Source organism: Trichomycterus rosablanca, chromosome 8, assembly GCF_030014385.1.
Source record: "Trichomycterus rosablanca isolate fTriRos1 chromosome 8, fTriRos1.hap1, whole genome shotgun sequence".
Taxonomy (NCBI): Eukaryota; Metazoa; Chordata; class Actinopteri; order Siluriformes; family Trichomycteridae; genus Trichomycterus; species Trichomycterus rosablanca.
The window spans coordinates 37,954,934-37,981,338 of NC_085995.1; the positions used below are offsets into that span (position 1 = coordinate 37,954,934).

The 26,405-nt window shown below is 43.3% G+C and overlaps 1 protein-coding gene across 2 annotated transcripts; it reads right to left on the bottom strand.

Moving 5' to 3' along the window:
• Nucleotides 1-1,277: 1,277 nt before the first annotated feature.
• trim105 (tripartite motif containing 105) lies at nt 1,278-23,677 on the bottom strand. Of its 2 annotated transcripts, XM_063000857.1 has the most exons (9): nt 23,642-23,677; nt 18,369-18,683; nt 16,593-16,688; nt 16,284-16,517; nt 15,885-15,904; nt 13,393-13,505; nt 4,918-9,862; nt 4,023-4,095; nt 1,278-1,939 (listed from the first exon to the last, which is right to left on the bottom strand). In XM_063000857.1, exons 2-7 carry the CDS (start codon nt 18,645-18,647, stop codon nt 9,309-9,311), a joined length of 1,296 nt encoding a protein of 431 aa, XP_062856927.1. In that variant the 5' UTR covers nt 18,648-18,683; nt 23,642-23,677; the 3' UTR covers nt 1,278-1,939; nt 4,023-4,095; nt 4,918-9,308. The 2 variants fall into 2 exon arrangements, with proteins under 2 accessions (XP_062856927.1, XP_062856928.1); XM_063000858.1 differs by lacking the exon at nt 4,023-4,095.
• Between the last annotated feature and the right edge of the window lie 2,728 nt (nt 23,678-26,405).

Sequence of the window (26,405 nt, forward strand, 5' to 3'; positions counted from 1 at the left end):
CTTCTTAGAAATTGGGTGGTGCGACGCCGGGCAGTCCGCGAACTGCTGTTTGTTTGTCGCTTTAGCCATTAGCATTAGCGGTTGCACGCCGTGCCTCTGTGTGGCGCTGGTGTATAGCTCCGCTATTAGAACTCTTATTGAACGCCGTAATCAAATTCGGTAACCGTTGGGTGGCGACCCCGTACAGCGTTCGGTCGGTCTGCCAGCGATCCCGGTTCGAATTCGCAAGTTAACCTTGCCTAACTGTGCTTGTCTTTTTTCCTCCTTTCAGGTCGGAGTGCCTCTGCCCCGCGACCGTGAGCTCGTCGCACTCCGAATAGTTTTCCCCGAATGTCTGCCGCTGTTCCGGGGTTGGCGTTAAGCGGAGCCCTTCCCTCTCGCCTCGGCTTACAGCAGCGTCTTCAGCGCTAACGCGCTTTCGTTTTTCAGTGCCGCGTTAGCACGGTGTTAACGCTCCCGGCTCTCACTACGGAGACCGGGGTTCGCGTCCGTCCTGTTGTGCTTTTTGTTCGCTGCACCCGCAGCCTTCCGTCGGAGGTTCCGATCGGTTTTTTGGTTTGCTTTATTATTTCTCTGTTTTATTTTTCTATTGATTATTATTTAAAAAACAAAAATAAAAGTTCTTTTTATCTTATTCCTGCATTTGAGTCCTCCCTTCTTCACCCACGTGACACTAGCAACCCAGGTTTAATCCCCACTAGTGGTGGGTGGATCGATCCAAATATCGATATTATCGATACCAACGTTGGTAATGGTATCGGATCGATATAATTGTGATCACATCTTACATGCTCACCGTGCTCCTCCCCTCCGGGTCTGCTGGGTTTGGTTGTGGTACCGTCACGTTGTTAAAATCCTAACAGACATCAGTACGTTGGTAGGCATTGGAAGACTGTAAGTTTTTGAATGCTTTGCGTCGCAGATACAGAAATTGGGGTGATTTTATGGAAATAATAGTGTAAACTATACGTACATAAAGTACGGACGCACCTTACGCACTTTGCGCATCCTACGCAAATGAATCGGAGCATATAGTGAGGCTCCTATTCTGTGTTTTGGTGAATGAGAGCTCTTTTCTTTTGACTTTGTGCTTATAAATGTAAACAGAATAGCATCGATTTTTTATTTTAAATGAACAAGGACACGTGTATTCGGTCACTATTAAAAATCTACACATTTATTCACCCTGCAAACACGACTACGTGGTATGAGTTAGCCGCTTTGTGGTGATACGCCATGATGGTAACGTAAGAAAGTAAAGCACCAGAAACAAGAAATCTGACCACTTTAATCAACTGAATTTATTTACAACCCTACTGAGAGCAGCTACTCACAAAAATGTATGTATTACAATAATACACTTAAATGTCATGAAAATTCATTCATATTTAGCAATTTGATGATGCATCTACCTTAATGATTAAAAAGTATCGGTATCGGATCGATATCGGCGATACTGGCCCTGTATTTACTTGGTATCGGATCGATACACCACTAATCCCCACCTCAAATTACTGTCTGTGTTGGAGTACTGTGGTTAATTATTACATCACAAAAACATTGACTGATGATTTTAATGATTTGCTCCCTGCGAATCACAACACTGTCAGTAATATTCACTCAGTAACAACCCAACGTTTATATTATAGCTTATAATCATTTATTTTGGCACTCGGTGGTGCAGCACTAACACCACTGAAATCTGGGTTTAAATCTTAGCAGTGCTATTGACCTGCCGGGCGTCCAAACATAGGCTTTGTCTGCAGAAAGGGGGAGATGTTGGTACTCTGTCCAGTGCATTCCTGTCTTGCGCCTAGTGTTTCCCAGTGAAACCGGTGCTGCTTCTTCTTACCAGTGGCAATGCCAAGTTTTAAACCGAGGAGTTCAGAATCTCAGCTCTGGTGTGCTAGCGGAATATCCCACTGCACCACCTGGGCGCCTAAGGGACACATTTGAATAATTTTTTACTTTATTTTTTAGATTGCTGCTAATTTTTGTCATATTTAATTCCATGTTACAATTCATCTGATACCCCCACACTGGTCAAAAAGGTCATCAGACTAACACCTGTCCCATCCAACACGTGTGAAGTTGCTACCCACTTCTTTAAACCCACCAGCAGTGGATTCTTACAGAGTCATAATGTGTGCGAGAGTCACGTAACGTGGTCCTTCACTACCTGCCTAATATGAGTTATTGTGGAAGCAGCAAGAAGGAAAATATACTGGTTAGGGATCTTGGGCTACTTGCATCACTTCCATCCTGGCCGAAGAGAGCCACAGACTATCACGTCCCAGCTCTGAAGCGTGTGTGAGCTTGACTGCTGCTTCTCATCTGCCAGGGGTGGAGTGTCACAGAGAGCCGTATCGCATAAAGAAAAACCCATCATCCACCAGTCATGATCATCCAGTAATTGTGCAGCCAGCAACGAGGAACCCCGCCGACCTTGCTGCTTCAGGTTCAGCCAAATGTGCCTGTGTTGTCAATGAGACGTTTTCCAGCTTCTAGTGTTTAATATTATTTTACTTTGACTTGTATTTGATGTCAGACAGGATGAACCTTAGATATTTCATGTTTTATCTGCTCAGCTTCATTTCACTTATGAATAAACCTTCATTCCTGCATTTCAGGTCAACACATTCCAAAAAAAGTTGGGACAGTAAAGCATTTACCACTTTGTAAGTTTGCCATTCCCAAGCATATGTTGCTCTAAGATCTCAATGTACTTTTTTGCATTAATGCTGCATCACAGAGTGTAAATGACCTTTACCAAGGGCACTGACACGCCCCCATACCATGACAGACCCTGGTACTGACACGCCCCATACCATGACAGACCCTGGTACTGACACGCCCCCATACCATGACAGACCCTGGTACTGACACACCCCATACCATGACAGACCCTGGTACTGACACGCCCCCATACCATGACAGACCCTGGTACTGACACGCCCCATACCATGACAGACCCTGGTACTGACACACTCCCATACCATGACAGACCCTGGTACTGACACGCCCCATACCATGACAGACCCTGGTGCTGACACACCCCATACCATGACAGACCCTGGTGCTGACACGCCCCATACCATGACAGACCCTGGTACTGACAAACCCCATACCATGACAGACCCTGGTAATGACACGCCCCATACCATGACAGACCCTGGTACTGACACACCCCATACCATGACAGACCCTGGTAATGACACGCCCCATACCATGACAGACCCTGGTACTGACACACCCCATACCATGACAGACGCTGGTACTGACACACCCCATACCATGACAGACCCTGGTACTGACACACTCCCATACCATGACAGACCCTGGTACTGACACACTCCCATACCATGACAGACCCTGGTACTGACACGCCCCATACCATGACAGACCCTGGTACTGACACACCCCATACCATGATACACCCTGGTACTGACACACCCCCATACCATGACAGACCCTGGTAATGACACGCCCCATACCATGACAGACCCTGGTACTGACACACCCCCATACCATGACAGACCCTGGTAATGACACGCCCCATACCATGACAGACCCTGGCTTTTGCCTTGCCTTGTTGCTGATAACAGTCTGGACGGTCCTTTTCATCTTTGGTCCAGAGCACACGGCATCCATTTTTTCCAAAAAATGACCACAATACACATTTCCACCGTGTGATGGTCCATCCTAGATGCCTCAGAGCCCAGAAGAGTCGACGCCACTTCTGGACATGGTTAACATAAGGCTTCTTATTGCACAGTGAAATTTTAAGTGGCATTTGTGCAGTAACTCTGTATTGTAGTGCTTGATAAAGGTTTGATAAACTAATCCCTCACCCATGTGCTTATATCAGCTATTGATCCTTGAATGGTTTAATGATATTCTGCACTATAGAGGGAGAAATATGCAAATCCCTTCCCATCTTTCTTTGAGATTCATTGTTTTTAAACATTTCAATCATTTTCTCACACATTTGCGGACAAACTGGATCCTCTGATCATCTTTACCTCATCAAAGACTCGATGCTGCTTTTGTACCATCCCGCCCACGTCCCAACTTTTTTTGGAATGTGTTGCAGGCCTGAAATGCAGGAATGGATGTTTATTAATACATGAAATGAAGTTGAGCAGATAAAACATGAAATATCTCAGGTTCATCCTGTCTGACATCAAATAAAAGTCAAAGTCAATGTAAAGAACAGTGCATTTTTATTTTATTTGTATTTTCCATACCGTCCAAACTTTTTCTGATTTGGGGTTGTAAATATTATTTTATTTTAGGTTGTATTTTAAGCGCTAATAAACCAGAAAATAACCAGCGTCTGATTCAGAAGAGAATCCGAGATGCCCGCGCGGTCAAACAGTAAAAAACATCATGTGGGCAAAATGTTACATTCCAAATCTTCCTTCAGGAATTAATCAATACTGTTTTCAAGCTACATTTTATCTTTTTTATTTTCCCGAAATAGTCTGCCACAAAAGGCAGTTCATATATTATTAATATGCAGAGTTGCATCTCTGATGATGGCATCAGGTAATCAGCTCTCCTAGCGTTGAAGTGCCTGGTGACATTTTGAAGATAATAGTCTAAATATCTGTTCCACATCAGTAATGTGGAAAAATTCAGGCAGACAGAGAAATTATTATTTCTGACCTGAAACTGTTCACACACGGTTGAAAACAGAAGTTATAGATAACATTAGCTCAGGATCTAACATAAAGCTGTGTTCTTGTTCTTTTCTATCAGTAACAGAATATATTTATTTATTAGGATTTTAACGTCGTTTTACACTTTGGTTACATTCATGACAGGAACGGTAATTACTGGTTACACAAGATTCATCAGCTCTAGTTTAATATCAAACACAGTCATGGACAAATTTGTATCTCCAATTCACCTCACCTGCACGTCTTTGTACTGTGGGAGGAAACCAGAACATCCGGAGGAAACCCACACAGACACGGGAAGAACATGCAAACTCCACACAGAAAGGACCCGGACCGCCCCACCTGGGGATCGATTGTTTGTTTATTAGGATTTTAACGTCATGTTTTACACTTTTCTTTGGTTACATTCATGACAGGAACGGTAGTTTCTCATTACACAAGGTTTATACACAAGTATTTCATGTAAAACACACTCATGGACAATTTTGTATCTCCAATTCACCTCACTTGCACGTCTTTGTACTGTGGAAGGAATCCGGAGCACCCGCAGGAAACCCACAGAGACACAAGGAGAACATGCAAACTCCACACTGACAGGACCCGGACCGATCGAACCCAGGACCTTCTTGCTGTGAGGCGACAGTGCTACCCACTGAGCCACCGTGCCACCTCTAACAGGCCATTAAACACACACATACACACACACACACACACACACACACACACACACACACACAAAATGCTCTTCTAACACCTCCATCATCTGTTTTTAAAAAACCTCGGTTCAAAACTCAGCATTACCACCAGTCGGCTGGGCGCCATCTAGCGGGCATAATTGGCAGTGCCTGCAGCAAACACGGTTCTGCTGGGGCGGGATGGCCAGACTACCTGGGTGGGGTCTTCAAACACTGTGTAAGGACCCTGATTAGCAGATAGACAGGCGCCTGTGCAGAATTTTTAAGCAATTGAAGATTAACGCCTTTGCTCAAGGGTCCAATAGTGACAACTTGAACCAGCAACCTTGAGTTAAGTCCAGTACCTTAATGACTGGGCTATTACTGCATTACAGGATTCTCTGCAAATATTGCCGTGCAAAATACTTTATAAAGTATTAACCATCTTTAACACCATTACAAACACACAATCAAAATACTCAATCACATTTTGTACGAACGGTACTTACAGTTCCTCCAGCAGACATAAACAAGCCGAAAACAGTGTGAGCTGTTTTTACAGAGGAAAGCTTAGTATCCATACTTTGCTCCGTCACTGTCAATTGTCCAGACCAAATCCGATCTCTATGCATCTGCGCTCACCTGGTTACAAGCTGATGAGATTATAGATCTGTGATTGATCTGTGTTCATACATACTGTACATTTGATTCAATTACAGTATACAAATCACATGGTGAATAGGTCCGAATGGAATGTGAGTGATGGGCGTGTAAATCAGTAGCTCCTAATCCAGGGCTAATGTGAGACTTTAGTGTTCTGCAGGGCCGAGTGTGACGAGCTGGTTTTCACCACTTGGTCCTGTTTAACCGTCATGATGTTCTGCAGACCGGATACAGTAGAAAAGGTTGGTCACAAACGTATCTGCTATTCAAACTTTTTTTCAAGCCACCCAGGCAAGACAATGCATCTTACTCTCTTTTTTTCTATTTTATTTATGCATTTTCTCCCAATTTAGCGTAGTCAGTTTGTCTTCCGCTGCTGGAGGATCCCTGACTGCAGTTGAGGTGGGTATATTGCTGCTCACGCCTCCTCCGACCCACACGCAAACCCTAACAGAACCCTTTTTCACCTATGCACTCTGCACAATCAGGGTCCTTACACAGCGCTTGAAGACCCCACCAACATAGTCCGGTCGTCCCACCCCAGCAGACCTGTGTCTGCTGCAGGCGCTGCCAATCGAACCGAGGAGTTCAGAATCTCGGCGCTGGTGTGCTACTGGAATATCCCGCTGCGCCACCTGGGCACCCTCATCTTACTCCTCCACAAGGGGGCGTTCGTGTACAAGTTTATTTAATTATATTTCTCTGCAACTTATTTCTTTCGGCTCGCGACCCACCTAAGGTTTAAAAAACCCTGTGCTATACCAACACCCGCCAATACCCTATCCTATACCTTCTTTTAGTGTGATATCACTAAAATACTGACTAAAAAATCATGACTAAAGCAAATACTGCTATTAATCAGGGATGGGTATTTGGGGCTTTAAAACTGCTTTGATTGAGTTTTATGGAAGCATCCATGGGCATGAATGCACATGTAAAATGCTTGGATGGCACAATGGTCTATTATTCTAGCACAACACCACTGAGATCCGGGTTCGAAACTTCAAAGCAGGTACTATCAACCATTTGGGTGTCTAAACAGACACTATAGGCTGTGTCTAAGGGGCTGTGTCTCAAATCCTTTTTCTACATTTTATAAATGTAAATGAACATTTGTCATACGTTGTCATAATTGATCATTTATTGTTTTTGTTTTTATTATTGTTGCAAGTACTGGGGTATTTAGGTACTTGGGTACTCATACTGAATCCTGTTATAGATAAATGATTATACAGTTTACATTCCTGTGTAAAACTATGTTAAAATTATATAATTTTTCATGATTTATTAATGATTCGTATGAACACGTACTAATGCACTGTTTTAAAGCTTTGTTTAAATTTTTTCAGATGCTAAATATACACCGGACAGTTGCTTATTCACCCCATGTCCATTGTTAAAAGGCCTTCAACATAAATCTTGAGAAAAAGCTCAAAAAATCTACACTGCTCTGATATCGACCGGCCGGGCGCCTACAACCACAACCACACGATTGGCTGTGTCTGAGGGTGGGAGGGCTGAAGAGATTCCTCACTGCTGCTGCGCTTGCGGCCTCTGCTGGCTGGTCGAAGAGGCCCGTACAGGGATGGGGAATGATAGAGCTCCGTCCATGACCCTGTGTACAGATACGGATGAAAAGAAGCGCTTGGCTACTACACACGTGTCGGAGGGGCCGTGTGTCAGGTACAGCCCTGCTCAAAGGCAGTGGAGGAGAGATATAATCAGGGTAATTGGATACGACTACATTAGGAGAAAAAGGAAAAAATGCTTAATATAATAATAATAATAATAAAAGAATGTTCCATGATCCCCCTACATTACAGTAAATGTATTTGATAACTGTGATAGAAGTATTAGATTATATGTTGTCATGTTTGATAATGATTTTTTGCATGCATTGAGAGTTTAAGGTACTTGAGTTTTTAAGCAAATGTTGAAATCACAACACAACCTTAAACAACACAGTAGTGTTCATTGGCGACCTCTGTGCGATCTTTTCAGCTATAACAGCAGCCACTCTTCTCACAAGGCTTTGAAGAATGTAGGAATTTGTGCCCATTCAGTCAAAAAAGCATTAATATGGCTGGGCACTGATGTTGGTCAAGAAAGTCTCAGTTGATGCTCCAGTTCATTTCAGAGCTGCTGAGTGAGGCTGAAGTCAAGTCACGTCTTTATAGAGATTGCTTTGTGCACAGGGACACAGTCATCCTGGAACAGGAAAGGGCCTTCCCTAAACAGTTGCTGCAAATAATCCTTTATATCAGAGGTCCCCAACCACCGGGCGGCTATTTATTACCGGGCCGCACAGAAAGAATGAATAATTAGAGATCGCTAGAAAAGCGTTTTCACTGCTTCTATTTCGGGTGTTTATTGTCTTTTTGTCACCCCTAGGTGCAGCGGAAAAAGCTCATTTGACATCGTTTGTGAGCAATATTATTAAATCCTCCCTTCCCTACCAGTCCGTGAAATTATATCTTATATGAATCCGGTCCGTGGTTAAAAAAAAAGTTGGGAAACGCTGCTTTATATCATTGATTGATTACACTTTGTAATAGAATGGGTGTCCCAATACTTTTGTCCTTATAGTGTATGCAAAGCCTTTGCATGGTCAGATAGGTGAACTCGATGGATAAAGGCTGAAATATTTAGGAGAAGCCACTGCAGACTCCAGCCTGTTCACTGACCTGTTATCCACCATTATCAACAGTGTTGTTCACTGGCTTCATGAACATCTGACCATGAGTTTGTTGGACGTCTCATTTCAAAAACAAATGGTATTAAAACAGAGTGACCTCTGTGTGATCTTTTCAGCAGATAACAGCAGCCACTCCTTAAAGACTCACAAGTCTTTGAAAGTTGTGGGAATTTGTGCCCATTCAGTCAGTTGTATGACTGGGCACTGATGTTGGTCTGTGCAGGACACTGGAGTTTCTTTAAACCGAGTTTTTCTTCATGTCTTTATAGAGCTGCTTTGTGCACAGGGGACAGTCATGCCAGAACAGGACAGAATCTTCCCTAAACTGTTGCTGCAACATTGGAAGCATATAAATTTCTTTATATAATTGATTTATTACACTCTGTAAAAGAATAGGTGTCCCAATACTTTTGTTCCTATAGTGTACGCAAAGCCTGATAGGTGAACGTGATGGATAAAGCTGAAAGGATGAAATAAGTCACTGCAGCCTCCAGCCTGTGCCACTTGTTTGATAAAGATCAAAGAACCTCCTGAAAGGCTTTCGGACGTGCATTTCAGGTGGCTGACCGAAGCACAATCAGGATGATGGCCGTCTCAGACAGTCATGCTGGGGTAGTGGAGGAGACAGATTGGCTGAATTTGCTTGCCAGGCTCACTAATGCAGGTGCTGAAGAAGGGGTAAACCTTTCCCCGGGGCCCGTCAGAGAAGGAGAACAGGAGCTGCATGTTGTCTGTGTTGTAGAAGGAAACCGTGTGCTCCTCACAGTCCAGGAAGACTCCGATCCTGAAAGGTCGAGAGGTCACAGGGACCGGGGTCCAGGGCTGGGTGCCCGCCGAGTACTGGGTGCTGTTGCGCAGACGCAGGGTCCAGTAACCGTTATCGGGGCAGAGCTTCACCCGCGCCTGGCGGTTAACCGTTTCCAAGGCAACACCTATGTCCCACTTGGGCTTGTTGCCAACACCGACCTCCCAGTAATGCTGGCCGGTCTGGAAGCCTTGCGCCGCCAGGACGTTGACGCACTGAGTGAAGCGTTTGGGGTTGGGTGTGTAGGGCTGCCTGACATCCGTCTCAGCCACTACTGTTTTATCTCGCAGAAGCACGAGGTTTGGATGAACCGTGTCCTCATCGAAGGTTAATCGCAGAGGGCCTAAAGTACAAAACACAAACAAAACATGGGAAAAACATAACGTTAAAACCACCTCCTAGTTTCTACACTCACTGTCCATTTTATCAGCTCCACTTACCATATAGAAGCACTTTGTAGTTCTACAATTACTGACTGTAGTCCATCTGTTTCTCTACATGCTTTGTCAGCCCCCTTTCATGCTGTTCTTCAATGGTCAAAGCCACCACAGGACCACCACAGAGCAGGTATTATTTAGGTGGTGGATCATTCTCAGCACTGCAGTGACACTGACATGGTGGTGGTGTGTTAGTGTGTGTTGTGCTGGTATGAGTGGATCAGACACAGCAGCGCTGCTGGAGTTTTTGAACATCTCACTGTCACTGCTGGACTAAGAATAGTCCACCAACCAAAGACATCCAGCCAACAGCGCCCCGTGGGCAGCGTCGTGTGTCCACTGATGAAGGTCTAGAAGATGACCGACTCAAACAGCAGCAATAGATGAGCGATCGTCTCTGACTTTACATCTACAAGGTGGACCAACTAGGTAGGAGTGTCTAATAGAGTGGACAGTGAGTGGACACGGCATTTAAAAACTCCAGCAGCGCTGCTGTGTCTGATCCACTCATACCAGCACAACACACACTAACACACCACCACCATGTCAGTGTCACTGCAGTGCTGAGAATGATCCACCACCTAAATAATACCTGCTCTGTGGGGGTCCTGACCATTGAAGAACGGAGTAAAAGCAGGTTAAAAAAGCATGCAGAGAAACAGATGGACTACAGTCAGTAATTGCAGAACTACAAAGTGCTTCTATATGGTATATGGTAGCGTATAAATTCCTTTATTTAATTGATTTATTACACTTGTTGGTAACTGTTGTTGCTAAAACACATTCAGAGATTAGAAAGGGTGTCCCAATATTTTACAGTTCATAGTTTATACATTTGTGTGATAATTTTCTCTGTGTTCTGTTCCACACTTGTAAGCCCACAAGGGGGCTCCACATCAGCATTTTGGACTGAGCCTGATCGGGTTACCTGGGTGGCCCCGTCACCAAACACTTTCTAGCAAACACAACTCCCAGGCCTGGCTCCAGGGGTGGGTCCCAGTAACCCTAATCCAGACAAGGTACCCAAATTCTTGGCTGATTTAATGTTTTTTGGGATTGTACTTGTCTGGGATTATCTGAGCTCTCTTTGACTCCTTAGACCTGTTCACACTGGTTGGCCCTACTGGGAACTTCTTGCTCCCGGTGACATTACATTTTCAGCATTTAGCAGACGCTTTTATCCAAAGTGACTTACAGTACTGTGACAGTATACTGTATAAGCAATTGAAGGTTAAGGGCCTTGCTCAAGGGCCCAACAGTGGCAACCTGGCAGTGGTGGGGCTTAAACCAGAGACCTTTGGATTACTAGTCCAGTACCTTAACCACTATGCAACACTAAAGTAAAAATCTATGAGGGTTTATACAGACATTTAAAATATTACACTTTTTAACTAACGGAGGAAGGGCGGCACGGTGGCCAAGTGGGTAGCACTGTCGCCTCACAGCAAGAAGGTCCTGGGTTCGATCCCCAGGTGGGGAGGTCTGGGTCATTTCTGTGTGGAGTTTGCATGTTCTCCCTGTGTCCGCGTGGGTTTCCTCCCACAGTCCAAAGACATGTAAGTGAGGTGAATTGGAGATACTAAATTGTTCATGACTGTGTTCGATATAAACTTGTGAACTGATGAATCTTGTGTAATGAGTAACTACCGTTCCTGTCATGAATGTAACCAAAGTGTAAAACATGACGTTAAAATCCTAACAAACAAATAATCAAACTAATGGAGGAAAAGTACAAAAATCAAAGCCTGCACAAGTAGGGATGTAACGATACACTCTACCCACGATGCGATACGATTTACGATACTGGGTTCACGATGCGATTTTTTTCCCCGACTTTTTAAACAAAATGAAATTGAAGACAAATAATGACAAAGTTTCCTTTTATTATTTCTCTTAAAAAATAAAATAAAACCTTTCATTTATCTAAATAATGAATGCCCTTTTATTTCTGAGGTAGGTACAAACTATGCAAACAATGCTGCACATTTCACTTGTGTAAAAAAAAACTGAAATGAAATTTTAAAACAAATCCCACATTAAATAAATAAATGAATAATACAAATAAAGAAAGTCTCCTCACATAAATACATTTGGCTGGAAAATTCCAAACCTGGCAACCCTGTAGTGACGTCAACCAGGCGAGGTGACTAGCGCCAGCGCCCTCTGCTGTTCAAAGTGAATATCGATTCATTATACATGTATTACTGATTCGAATCGCGGCACATGTGCACCGATTTTTAACTCCCTTGTGGTGCATCGTTACATCTATACCTATGCACAAGCAATGAACTGACATAAGACACACCGGGTCTGTCTGAAAACCTCATGATCTCTCGACATTGATGCATTTTATCATCCTACACTCCCGAGAAGAGGGCGTGTCTAAATTCTTAGATCCCTTAAAATGCTCCTACTGAGGCGCCTTAATTCTGAGTGATGATCTGACTGAATGACGAGGGAGCGTCCGACGCCTCCTCAGCGCTGAAGGCAATCCCAGCATTCAGTGCGGCACGACTTTTCTCACTAAAAACGACAAACATGGTGAACGAATGCGGTGCAACCAACGGAGTTCTTTTTAAAAGTAAATAAATTCTCATTGATGTTTAATTTGTATGAAGGTGTGATTATACGAGTGACGTTTATTTGTAAATTCAGGCTCGTCAGGGACGGTTTAACCGCTTTCGATACACGGAGGGAGACGTTAGGTGGCGTGCTAGCGGGTTGTGCTGCCTCAGTCCGTCGGTTTGAACGACCCGAGGCTAACTGTGTTAGCTTAGTAAGCGAAAACTGCGCCAACCCGAGTAGTGAATCTGAATAATCTGCCTTAAGAGTTTGATGTCTCATTAGAATCCTCTCTACTGCCGCTCAGGTGGCGCAGCGGTAAGAACACGCGCTGCAACCAGAGCTGGATTTCGAAAGTTTCGTTTCGAATCCAGCTCTGCCTTCAGCCGGTCGAAGGCTGGGCGGCTATATGAACAACGATTGGCCTGTTGTTCAGGTGGGGGGGTGGGATTGGAGACCGGTGGGGGTGGGTCTCTCTCTGTCAGAATGCGATTACGATCTCTGCCGGCTGATTAAGAGGCGCCTACACAAGAGATGAGGAACAGCGCCCTTAGGGTGCGTCTCTCCGCATGCAACGCTAGGTGGCGCCAAACTCATCGATGTGTGGGTGGCAAAGATGCATCCGGCTGCTGCCAGTGTTTCGGAGGGGATATGGGTTAGCTTCGATCTCCTCGGTCAGGGCGGGGTTCGGCATAGACGGAGAGGAAGCGCGATGCAAACTGAACAATTGGATGCACTAAAGGGGGAGAAAAAAAGAAAAGAAAAAGAATCCTCTCTACTGAGGCAGCTGATCAGGTAGGTAGAGGCAGCAAGGCAGTTCACTAGGTTTTCGAGCAGACGCACTGTATCCATCTTGTTTAGGCGTATACGTTACCAGGTCTGAGACTGTGAATCATTTTCCTCCACGTGCTGTACTGAAGAGGAGAAATATACTTGCTTCTGAAACCGTCAACATCAGGTTCTTTGATCGCTTGCACTGCTTGTGGTCTGAAAACGATAAACACAGAGTTTAGGCTAAAATTAATAGTAATTATTTTTGTTTCATTTTTATCGACCATTTAATCCTGGTCAGGGTTGCAGTAGGTCCAGTTCCACTGGGAAACACTCGGCGCAAGGCAGGAATACCCTTCACAGAAAAATGCCTTTATTTGTCATATATACAGATACACGTGTGCAGTACAGTGACATTCTTTTACTGCATATCCCAGCTTGTTTGGAAGTTGGGGTCAGAGCGCAGGGTCAGCCATTGTACGGCGCTCTTGGAGCAGACAGGGTTAAGGGCCTTGCTCAAGGGCCCAACAGTGGCTTTACAGCAGAGCCTAGATTTGAACCGACAATCCTCCTATTGATAGCCCAAACTTTACCCACTAGTCTAACACAGTACTTGGTGGGGACAGGGAGGGAATCCACTCACGGCCATTCTCCGAAAGGTCGAGGCCCTGCGATGGATTCGCGTCCTGTCTGGGGGTACAGTGATTCCGGCGAGACCCACAGTGACCCTGACCAGGATAAAACGTTCGCGAACACATACAGTGGTACCTTGTAACTCCACGTCACCTAAACTCAAAATCTCTAAAACTAGACGCCCTTTGTTGAGAAATGCGCACCCTTAAACTCGACGTGTGTGCACCCGCTGCTTTGTTCAGCGCTCGGTAAAACGTCATCCAAGTGTGAATATGAGACGAATCTGCATTTGTGTGGAATGACCGTCAGATCCAATCTGAAAGCTCCACGTGTATCTGTGTTTATCTGGATTCCCCCGTTTCACCTTTAAACTTGTGTTACAGCTCGAGCTTCTGAGAAATTGTAAGAATTAGAATCAGCTTTTCCAAGAGTCTAAAACGCTTATTTTTTAAGAAGATTGGCACAGGAGCACTAAACTTCTCTTCATTATTACTGCTCATAAGTGTCTCCACTAATGAAATTCCTCGCTTCTTGTTTTAGTACAATAAGTCACGTTAAGCTTTGTGCACCGGCACACTTCATACGAAATAGCGGCACAGAAGGATTCGCACTTACTGAGCTCGCTTTGGAAAACAGTATTCCAAGATCAAGCATCTCCACGATTAAGAAGCGTAAGGAAACAATAAAGAAGTAAAGCTAAAGTGCAGCTTTTACTGTATTGAACCATCTATCAATTGTGTTTTAGTGTTTTTATATTATATTTGTGTTATTTTCAGTGTATAAGGGTCAAACACAACCTCATTATTTTACATTAGCCTAACATACACAACGATCAGCCATAACATTAAAACCACCTCCTTGTTTCTACACTCACTGTCCATTTTATCAGCTCCACTTACCATATAGAAGCACTTTGTAGTTCTACAATTACTGACTGTAGTCCATCTGTTTCTCTGCATGCTTTGTTAGCCCCCTTTCATGCTGTTCTTTAATGGTCAGGACCCCCACAGGACCACCACAGAGCAGGTATTATTTAGGTGGTGGATCATTCTCAGCACTGCAGTGACACTGACATGGTGGTGGTGTGTTAGTGTGTGTTGTGCTGGTATGAGTGGATCAGACACAGCAGCGCTGCTGGAGTTTTTAAACATCTCACTGTCACTGCTGGACTAAGAATAGTCCACCAACCAAAAATATCCAGCCAACAGCGCCCCGTGGGCAGCGTCCTGTGACCACTGATGAAGGTCTAGAAGATGACCGACTCAAACAGCAGCAATAGATGAGCGATCGTCTCTGACTTTACATCTACAAGGTGGACCGACTAGGTAGGAGTGTCTAATAGAGTGGACAGTGAGCGGACACGGTATTTAAAAACTGTCTGATCCACTCATACCAGCACAACACACACTAACACACCACCACCATGTCAGTGTCACTGCAGTGCTGAGAATGATCCACCACCTAAATAATACCTGCTCTGTGGGGGTCCTGTGTGGGGGTCCTGACCATTGAAGAACAGGGTGAAAGCAGGGTAAAACAGTATGCATTGAAACAGATGGACTACAGTCAGTAATTGTAGAACTACAAAGTGCTTCTACATGGTAAGTGGAGCTGATAAAATGGACATGGAATATGGAACGGGACCATGGAACGCATTAACAGGTTTCCCAGACATCCTTATCGGAAATAATACCTCAAAACTCAACGCCACCGAGTTTCAAGCTACCGCTGTATTTACAATACGACCTAAAGGCACTTCAGGCTGCCACCATTCAACATGCTTAACAGCACGAATAGTATGATAAACAGTTTACGGTCGGCTTTATAGCCTGAAACGTTAAAATTTGGAGCAGGATGTAGAGCCACAGCAGAGGTTTTTAATCTGAGAGCAGTTTAAAGGGAAAAAGAAGACAGGTCTTATCACTAGAGAATGTGTAATAAATGTCTTCAATTTTCACTCACCTGAAATTTAATTCGGGGCGCTGGAGGAGAAAGAGAAAGAGAGCAGAGAGTGTTATCAAGACAAAGGATCTATTACAGAGGGTGCAACAAAACAGTGGAATTCTTGACCGGGGACGCGGCTACAGAGGGGATGCTGTGATCTACAAAAGAACTCATTATGGACAGTCTCGAGAAAATGCGTCTGAAATGTAAATCAGGTCCTAAAAGATGCTGCACAGTAATAATCTCTCAGCCTGCAGTCATTTCTGTAAACACAAACATACATTCTGGAAATGAAAGGAAGGTGGGGAGAAAATGACAAACTACAAAAGGGAGAAACAAACACGCCTGTGATCATGGCACACATCCAGTCAGTCCCACTCCGAGATTAATAATGGAATCATGAAAATGGCCTGGTACCTCCACTGGCATGCTAATGGCCGCGGTGCTGGTGGCGCTTTGAAGAGCGCTCACGCTTTGCTCCAGCTCTCGAACCGCAGCGTGCAGGGCCGTCAGGTGGCCCTCGATGCTCTGCTCGATCTCTTCCTGGTCTCGTTTGAGCTGGTCCGTCACGGCCTCCTCTTCCGCCTGCAGGAGGCGGTGCAGAGCCTGGAAGTCACCGCGCACGCGTTCCTGCAGCTCAGCTCCTGTTTTCTGTTAGATAAACACGGTGACGCAGATGAACTGAAAATGAAAACGACAAACGAATCTATTTGAACTAACACTTACCCGCACTTTCTCCATCTGCTCCTGGTCTTTGCGGATCATGGCGATGATTTCTTCTTTCTGTGACTTTTGACATGCCAGGCAATCCTTGATCTGCTTCTAGTGAAAGAAGTGAAAGTAAAATCACAGAGGCGCAGGTGGTAGATTGGGTGGTGCATAGCAAAATGAGTTTTCACCAGGTATTCTGATTACTTTTCACTTTAAAAATATAGGATTCTTGGCCCCCAGGTGGCGCAGCGGGATATTTCGCTAGCACACCAGCACAGAGATTCTGAACTCCTCATTTCGAAACCTGCCACGGTCACCGGTCGGCTGGGCGTCATCTAGCGGGCATAATTGGTAGTGCCTGCAAGGAGAGAGTCTTCAAACACTGTGTAAGGCTGTACCTTTGAAAAGTGCATGGGTGTTAAAGGGTTCCATATTTTATTTATGCATTTTTCTCCCATTTTCTCCCAATTTTAGTGTAGTCAATCTGTCTTCCGCTGCTGGTGGATCCCTGAGTGCAGTCGAGGTGGGTATACTGCTGCTCACGCCTCCTCCGACCCATGCGCAGCCCTTAGCGGAACCCTTTCTCATCTATGTACTTTGCACAGGCACCTCTCTATCTGCTAATCAGAGTCCTTACACAGCGTTTGAAGACCGCACCCACACAGTCCGGTCATCCCGCCCTAGCAGAACAGCCAATTATGCCCGCTAGATGGCGCACAGCCCGCCCGATGGCACCCGAGACACCTTGTTACTTTGCACACATTCTGGGGTGAATTTGATTTTGAATGAACATAATTGCCAGTTTTACCCATAAATCGACACTTAATCACCAACGTATTAGCATTCAGGCCCTTTGAAGTGACACATCAAACTGTGTAAAAAGGCACCACCAGGGTCTGTAAGGGCCTTGAATTTACACCTATTATCAGAACAAAAACAATCCATAAAGTCAAGTGATATGCCAAAGACAAAAATCCGCTTCAACCAGTGTCCCTCTTCCTACAGCTAATTGTGTGTCTGTGTAGTCGCCCGGCCAGTTGATAGCACAGCTGGGATTTAAACTCGAGAGACCAAGATCCCAGTGGTGATGGGCTAGCAATGGACTGCTGAGAAACCAAAGCACCCCAGAAATTCAGAAACGTTATTAAATCATAAATATGGTCCCAAAACTCCACTGTTAAAATATATTTAAGCAATAGAACACGAGAGGGAGTGTGTTATCGCGGATAACATCGCGGCCGTGATCTGGTCGCAGGCACGAGCCGAAGGCTTTACAAAATAAAGAAAGAAAATAAATAAAAATAAAGAAGCCCTGAATTTCATATTAAATATGCTTTAATACTGACAATACCTTCCGCCAAAAAGTAGTTCCACAACGAATGAGTTGCTGCTATGCAACGGTAAAAATTCCCTACCCTGCCTTAACACAGTAGGCTAAAGAAGGCATATAGTTCAACACTACAAAGTAACGCTAGTTTGGAATAAAAATAATAAGCGAAGATGAAAGGAAAAGGAGAAAAAGCTAAAAATAAAATTAATTAAGAATTAAAAGATGTATGAGCACAAATCGGCCTACAAAACAACCGGCGGCTTGTGTGCATGAAGCTTGTCGTTACTGGCAACGCGTCAGCGGAGTAATACCGTTGTTGTGTGAAAAGGCCGTGCTGTTATCACAAATATCAGCACGGTTAGAACGCTTCTCAACCAATCAGATTGTAAGGTCGGAACTACCTGTTGTATAATATTAAACTACAGCTTTTAACATCTATAACCCCACAGAAATGTCTCTACCTGTAGATGTTTCAGAGATCCAGCAGATGAGCTCGCTCTGACTTTTTCCACCAGGCCAGCCACCAGATAGTTGGTTTGGAACTGCTTATTGGGGAACTCGTGGCGGCACTGTGGGCACACGGCGGGGCCTCTGATGCTCCTCCAGTAGGTTGTAATGCATTTCCTGCAGAAATGATGCATGCAGCCGAGCATTACTGGATCTCTGAACAGATCGCAGCAGATAGCACAGGTCAGGTCCTCCTTCAGACTCTGAGTCTCAGACTTACTGCCGGACGCCATGGTGTGAGAGGACGCTGCTGACTTTCACTTTCGCTTCTGTAAGAAAATGGTTTTGCCACACAGGAAGGAAAATATGAAGATCAGCACATTTTGTTAGGGAGGAAAAACTAAATGGTTTGGGGCTGCTTCCTTTATCTTGCCCAAAATTATTTAGCCTTTTTCACTCTCATAGCTAAAATTGTCTTTTTCTATCACATACACTGATCAGCCATAACATTAAAACCACCTCCTTGTTTCTACACTCACTGTCCATTTTATCAGCTCCACTTACCATATAGAAGCACTTTGTAGTTCTACAATTACTGACTGTTTCATGCTGTTCTTCAATGGTCAGGGCTCTTCCAAGACCACCACAGAGCAGGTATTATTTAGGTGGTGGATCATTCTCAGCACTGCAGTGACACTGACATGGTGGTGGTGTGTTAGTGTGTGTTGTGCTGGTATGAGTGGATCAGACACAGCAGCGCTGCTGGAGTTTCTAAACACCTCACTGTCACTGCTGGACCGAGAATAGTCCACCAACCAAAAATATATCCAGCCAACAGCACCCCGTAGGTAGCGTCCTGTGACCACTGATGAAGGTCTCGAAGATGACCAGCAATAGATGAGCGATCGTCTCTGACTTTACATCTACAAGGTGGACCAACTAGGTAGGAGTGTCTAATAGAGTGGACAGTGAGTGGACACGGTGTTTAAAAACTCCAGCAGCGCTGCTGTGTCTGATCCACTCATACCAGCACAACACACACTAACACACCACCACCATGTCAGTGTCACTGCAGTGCTGAGAATGATCCACCACCTAAATAATACCTGCTCTGTGGTGGTCCTGTGGGGGTCCTGAATATTGAAGAACAGGGTGAAAGCAGAAGGACTACAGTCAGTAATTGTAGAACTACAAAGTGCTTCTATATGGTAAGTGGAGCTGATAAAATGGACAGTGAGTGTAGAAACAAGGAGGTGGTTTTAATGTTATGGCTGATTGGTGTAAATATTTAAGGCAAAGCAAAAACACACTTAGTAAAGAACCAGAAATATTCTGACACCGTGTGGATTGTCTTTAAATATCATGAAATGATTTTGTTCTACTTCATCCCAAAGTTGGATGAACTTGATAGGAGGATTTTGGGCAGGCCACTCTGTTCACAACCAGACATTTCTTTATTTCTTTCTTTATGCTGAAACATATCCCTGCAAACCCAGATTCATCTGTCCGTCCGTCAGATTGTAACATGTGATTCGTTACTCCTGATAATATTTTTACTGCCCTAGAGTCCAAAGGGCAAAGTGCCTTACACCACCCTGTTTAGTACTTGTTTGTTTACATGATAATCTTAGGCCTGCTGCTCGGCCATTAATATCAAACATGAAGCCCCTGATAAACAATTCTTGTACTATAGTTACTTTCAGTGGCATTTCAGAACTTTTGGAGTACATAAGATCTCATGTACACACACTGTTTGTTTTATTGTATGACAGGGACTTTTTATGTGTCTGTGATTTATTCTACTGTCTACTGTCCTCACACTGACAAACCAACCCCCTATACAATAACTCAAGACCCCCCCCCTTTACCCAGCACTGGACATATATTTACATATAGAATATACTGTGTTTTATTATATACTGCAGTTGTAATTGTTATAATGCTGTATAATAGTAATTGCATTTCATATTAATATTTTTGTTATAATTTGTATTATTTTATTTTACTTTTATTTACTCTATTTACTGTACTTACACTGTACTGGAGCTGCTGTAACACTCGAATTTTCCCCATGGGGATCAATAAAGGATCTTATCTTATTATCTTATCTAATAGGTACATAGAATATATAAAGTTTATATAATAAAGGTTTTGAGTAATATAAGGTTTGCTCGGCCTCACAAAATGACACAATATATGATGGAATCAGTACACGTGAAACAGGTTATTATATATATATACAGTGTATCACAAAAGTGAGTACACCCCTCACATTTCTGCAAATATTTCATTATATCTTTTCATGGGACAACACTATAGAAATAAAACTTGGATATAACTTAGAGTAGTCAGTGTACAACTTGTATAGCAGTGTAGATTTACTGTCTTCTGAAAATAACTCAACACACAGCCATTAATGTCTAAATAGCGGGCAACATAAGTGAGTACACCCCACAGTGAACATGTCCAAATTGTGCCCAAATGTGTCAATATTTTGTGTGACCACCATTATTATCCAGCACTGCCTTAACCCTCCTGGGCATGGAATTCACCAGAGCTGCACAGGTTGCTACTGGAATCCTCTTCCACTCCTCCATGATGACATCACGGAGCTGGTGGATGTTAGACACCTTGAACTCCTCCACCTTCCACTTGAGGATGCGCCACAGGTGCTCAATTGGGTTTAGTCCATCACCTTTACCTTCAGCTTCCTCAGCAAGGCAGTTGTCATCTTGGAGGTTGTGTTTGGGGTCGTTATCCTGTTGGAAAACTGCCATGAGGCCCAGTTTTCGAAGGGAGGGGATCATGCTCTGTTTCAGAATGTCACAGTACATGTTGGAATTCATGTTTCCCTCAATGTACTGCAGCTCCCCAGTGCCAGCAACACTCATGCAGCCCAAGACCATGATGCTACCACCACCATGCTTGACTGTAGGCAAGATACAGTTGTCTTGGTACTTCTCACCAGGGCACCGCCACACATGCTGGACACCATCTGAGCCAAACAAGTTTATCTTGGTCTCGTCAGACCACAGGGCATTCCAGTAATCCATGTTCTTGGACTGCTTGTCTTCAGCAAACTGTTTGCGGGCTTTCTTGTGCGTCAGCTTCCTTCCGGCATGACGACCATGCAGACCGAGTTGATGCAGTGTGCGGCGTATGGTCTGAGCACTGACAGGCTGACCTCCCACGTCTTCAACCTCTGCAGAAATGCTGGTAGCACTCATGTGTCTATTTTTTAAAGCCAACCTCTGGATATGACGCCGAACACGTGGACTCAACTTCTTTGGTCGACCCTGGCGAAGCCTGTTCCGAGTGGAACCTGTCCTGGAAAACCGCTGTATGACCTTGGCCACCATGCTGTAGCTCAGTTTCAGGGTGTTAGCAATATTCTTATAGCCCAGGCCTTCTTTCTGGAGAGCAACAATTCTATTTCTCACATCCTCAGAGAGCTCTTTGCCATGAGGTGCCATGTTGAATATCCAGTGGCCAGTATGAGAGAATTGTACCCAAAACACCAAATTTACCAGCCCTGCTCCCCATTTACACCTGGGACCTTGACACATGACACCAGGGAGGGACAACGACACATTTGGGCACAATTTGGACATGTTCACTGTGGGGTGTACTCACTTATGTTGCCAGCTATTTAGACATTAATGGCTGTGTGTTGAGTTATTTTCAGAAGACAGTAAATCTACACTGCTATACAAGTTGTACACTGACTACTCTAAGTTATATCCAAGTTTCATGTCTATAGTGTTGTCCCATGAAAATATATAATGAAATATTTGCAGAAATGTGAGGGGTGTACTCACTTTTGTGATACACTGTATATATACACGAATTTTATAGTATGTCTAATATTTAAATATTGTACAATTACCCTTAGCTCTCCATTTAACAAATAAAACGACATTTGCAAACCCCACTGTACAACTTGACCACAGGTCTTTAAATATCTCCGATTCCAGTTTGCTTATAACGTTGGTTTAGTGACTAACAAAGTATTTTCACCATGTAAGACATCTGGAATCCAGAGCTTCTTTAATATTTACATTTACATCTTTGGCATTTGGCAGACGCTGTTATCCAAAGCGACTTACAGAACGGTGACAGTATTTATTGTCTAAGCAGTTAAGGGCCTTGCTTAAGGGTCCAACAGTGGCAACCAACAGTTTGAACCGGCAACCTTTTAATTACTAGTCCAGTGGTTAAGGTACTGATTAAGTCCAGTACCTTAACCACTAGGCTACTCTGCCCTCGACTTCTTTCTCGTCTGTCTATAGAGGAATCGTGTCCTTGCATATGTGGATTGTTACTGCGTTCGTAATGTCGTTGTTTGCAATCTGCACAACGCTCCAAACGACATTATATGACTTGCTGCCTTTTGAAGCCCACAGCTGTTGTATTAACCATGTCACGGTATGGCGGTATTTGAAAAATCCATACGGTATGAAGCTCTACACTACACCGTCCATTTTTAACGCTGAGCTGCTATTGCTCCTAGACTATTCATAGAAATACTGAATGCCACAGCGCTTCTTAATACGACCCGAACAGCCAACGTTTATCTAAGCCAGAGGTTTTTGGAAATGAGAAGTATTGAGTAATGTGGATCACATGTCTGTATGCTTCTTTTAGCAAAATAGGTCCTGAAACCTCGGATTTAATAGTGACTTCAAGTCAAAGTCTGAGTTCTGCCTGATTTATTTTGCACCACTGGGGTTTCCTGTGGGTAGTGTGTTTTCCTTCTGCCTTCCCAACACATGCAGAGGGTGGATTGGCTCTAAATGACCCATAGGAGTTAGTAAATGAGTAAAGGAATGCCTGTTTTGTGTAATGCCCTGTGCTGCACTGTCAGTAGAAATATATTAGAAAATAAATTAGTCGAATGTACCAAATAAAAAGGTGTCCTTATACTTTTGGTAATGTAGTGAACTACACAGGTACCGAACTGATAAGCTATATATATATATATATATATATATATATATATATATATATATATATATATATATATATATACAAATAAATTAAACAAAATAAGAATTCACAATTCACAAACACACTATTAATAAAGTATTTCGACAGTTTTGCTAGCTGAATAAAGTTCACACCTTATGTACACAGCCCATGTTGACAAAATAAACATTAGTTTCTGGCTCATGCTAACTCGCTAAAGCTACCGCGTATCTGAAATATATATAACTATTAAGTATTTTTAAGTAAAGAATAGGAAAATATATCTTATATACATTTATTATATAATACAAATGTTACTTACATAAGTTCTCTTCAGCTATTGTTTTTCGTGTTTGCTTTGAAATCAACAGAAGCTCCAAGTGCACACCCCTTTATTTGTGGCAGAATCCTAAATGCGCTAATGTTTCCTATAAAGGCGCCCTATTCGTGTTATAATACAAGGGACTTTAACACTCAATCTAGTGCACTACGCTATAAGAGATCATACAAATCGCTTACCAAAACTATGTGGACACCCCTTGTTATAAGTGGATTTAGGTGTTTCAGCCACACCCGTTGACACAGGGTCAACACCATACACATAGATGTACTGTATATATATATATATATACTGTAGCTGCAGGGCAGTCTGGAGTTGTAAACAACAACCTGCAGCAGTTTAGATTAATAAAGTCTCCTAATTTCTTGTTATTTGTTATAACTAAGGCCCTACGTAAATCACGGCCGTGCAGTTTGTGTCACGGACCGTGAAATGAGCCGTTTCCGTGTAATATGCAATTTGCTGTGAAATTCTAAGTGTAAGGTTTGTGTTTAGCGTAAGTTAGTGTAAAACACTTCACTGTGGTGTAGTGTGCTGACAATGATGTACAGTAGACCCTTGAGTTACGAACAGTTTACCATACGAACATTTTGGGTTACGAACGGTCTTTTTCAACTTAACGTACGAACAAATTTCGGATTACAAAACGAAAATTCGCGAAACACGTGACGCCACGAACAAGTTGACTCAGAGCGTGTCTCTCTCTCTCTCTCTCTCTCTATATATATATATATATATATATATATACAGTGAGCAAACATTCGGACAGTGGACGGTGTTTTTTCGGTGTTGTCTTTATATTTTGTAAAATTCAAGAATAAAATGGCCCCAAAGAATGTGCAAAGAAAGCGCAGTTGTGAGAAAATGAGCAAATCTATTACATTTGTTGTTGTTTAATTACTCCTTCCAGTAGCTGTCACTGTGTATCAGACAGAGGGGACAGTGAGTGAGAGAGAAGAAGGAACTCGGCTCAGTAAAGTATTCTTTCTTTTGTGCAATTACACCTACAAAATACAACACTACTGAAATAAAGAAGGAAATAATAGAGAAATATGAGAGTTATTGTTGTTTCTGGTAGATACATTTTATATAAAAAAGAAGGAAATGTATTATGGTGTATGGTACAGCACACATACTGTACTGAAATGTGATGATGTGTGTGATTTGTGTGTTTTATGTACTGTACAGTACTACTGTGTATTGTTTATTATTGTTTATTATTGTTTATTATTGTTTATTATTGTTTATTATTGTTTATTACAGTAATGTCTATTCTATAATTTAAGATTTAAGAAAAAATATACTTGTATTTATAACAAAAAAGACCATTTAAGACATTAGAAAGGTTAGGTAAGGGGGGGTTTGGAAGGTCTGGCACGGATTAATTCTATTTACATTATTTCTAATGGGAAAAATAGGTTTAACTAACGAACATTTTGACTTAAGAACAGCCCTTCAGAACCAATTAAATACACACATGATCATCCCTCTGTAGTCTGTGCTGCGCCACAAAAGAACAAGCCAGTAAAGTTTTCTGCTCCTGATAGTTAGTCTCTGTACAGTTTATTTTTTTTACTTTATAAACTCAGCAAACTCTAAAGATGCTCAGTTACACTAGACAAAATGTCCAAGATGTGGAAGTGTAAAGCAGCTAAAAACACGACTCAGGTAACCGAGTTTGGAAAACTAACAACCAATTGGTGGACGTTAAAACACAGATGAGAATTTTCATTAACATGAAGCCTCGCACCATCGCTGAATGTTCTAGGTTTACATTTATTTCGAATACATCGTATCAAATCTCAGCTCTGCCATCCGTTTGGCTGTTGTTCATCCAGGGAGGGAGTCGGATAGGCACCTCATAACTGATGCCATTACAACCTCTGCTGGCTGATTGATGGTTTCTGCACAGAGTCGAGGAATAATGCTGATCAGGGTGTGGCTCTCCGTGCACAAGGCTTATTGGCATGAGAACTCGCCTCATGTGGGTACTGCTTACATGTCGGAGGGGGCGTGTGTCAGTTCGCTCTCCACAATCGGGGCGGGGGTCAGCACCAGTAAGGAGGAAGCGTAACGCAACTGTGCCAATACAATTAAGGAGTTAATATGTGTTTTTAGCCTGCCTTTTAATAAAGAAACACCTGCTCCTGTTTTGTCTTCATCCATGAGACCAAATGTACCCATGTACCAAATGTCTGTCAAGCTTTCAGGGGCCAGTTTTGGAGCACCGGGCTTTTTCCCTGCATAAAAGCCTGTAAGCACATGACCATGTAAAACTCACGTGACTTTCACAAGTGGCATAATTCCTTACAGACTCCAGGATTAAACTGTAAAAGTTATGATATCAGTATGAGGCGTGTTGTCAGTGTACCATGGTCAAGAAGTGCATTTTAATATGCAGGCAGAAACACGTTCCACTTATAATGTTTATATATTTTATATATAAGTATATATATAATACGTTTTTCTCCCAATTTAGCGTAGTCAATTTGTCTTCCGCTGCTGGGAATCCCCGATATTTTGCAGTTGAGGAGGGTGTATTGCTGCTCACGCCTCCTCCAACCCGTGCACAGCCCTTAACAAAACCCTTTTCCACTCATGCACTCTGCACGGGTACCTCTATCAGCCAATCAGGGTCCTTACACAGTGTTTGAAGACCCCACCCACATAGTCCGGTCATCCCTCCCTGCCGGCACTGCCAATTATGCCAGCTAGATGGCGCCCAACCGACCAAGGAGTTCAGAAT

Bases quoted from the DNA above. Each gene is read 5' to 3' on its own strand.
- trim105 (XM_063000858.1), bottom strand. From the start codon at position 18,647: ATGGCGTCCGGCAGTAAGTCTGAGACTCAGAGTCTGAAGGAGGACCTG. The intron at 16,689-18,368 runs GTAGAGACATTT...TTCTTTCACTAG, and splicing joins GATCTCTGAAACATCTACAG to AAGCAGATCAAGGATTGCCT. The intron at 13,506-15,884 runs GTGAGTGAAAAT...TATCGTTTTCAG, and splicing joins CGCCCCGAATTAAATTTCAG to ACCACAAGCAGTGCAAGCGA.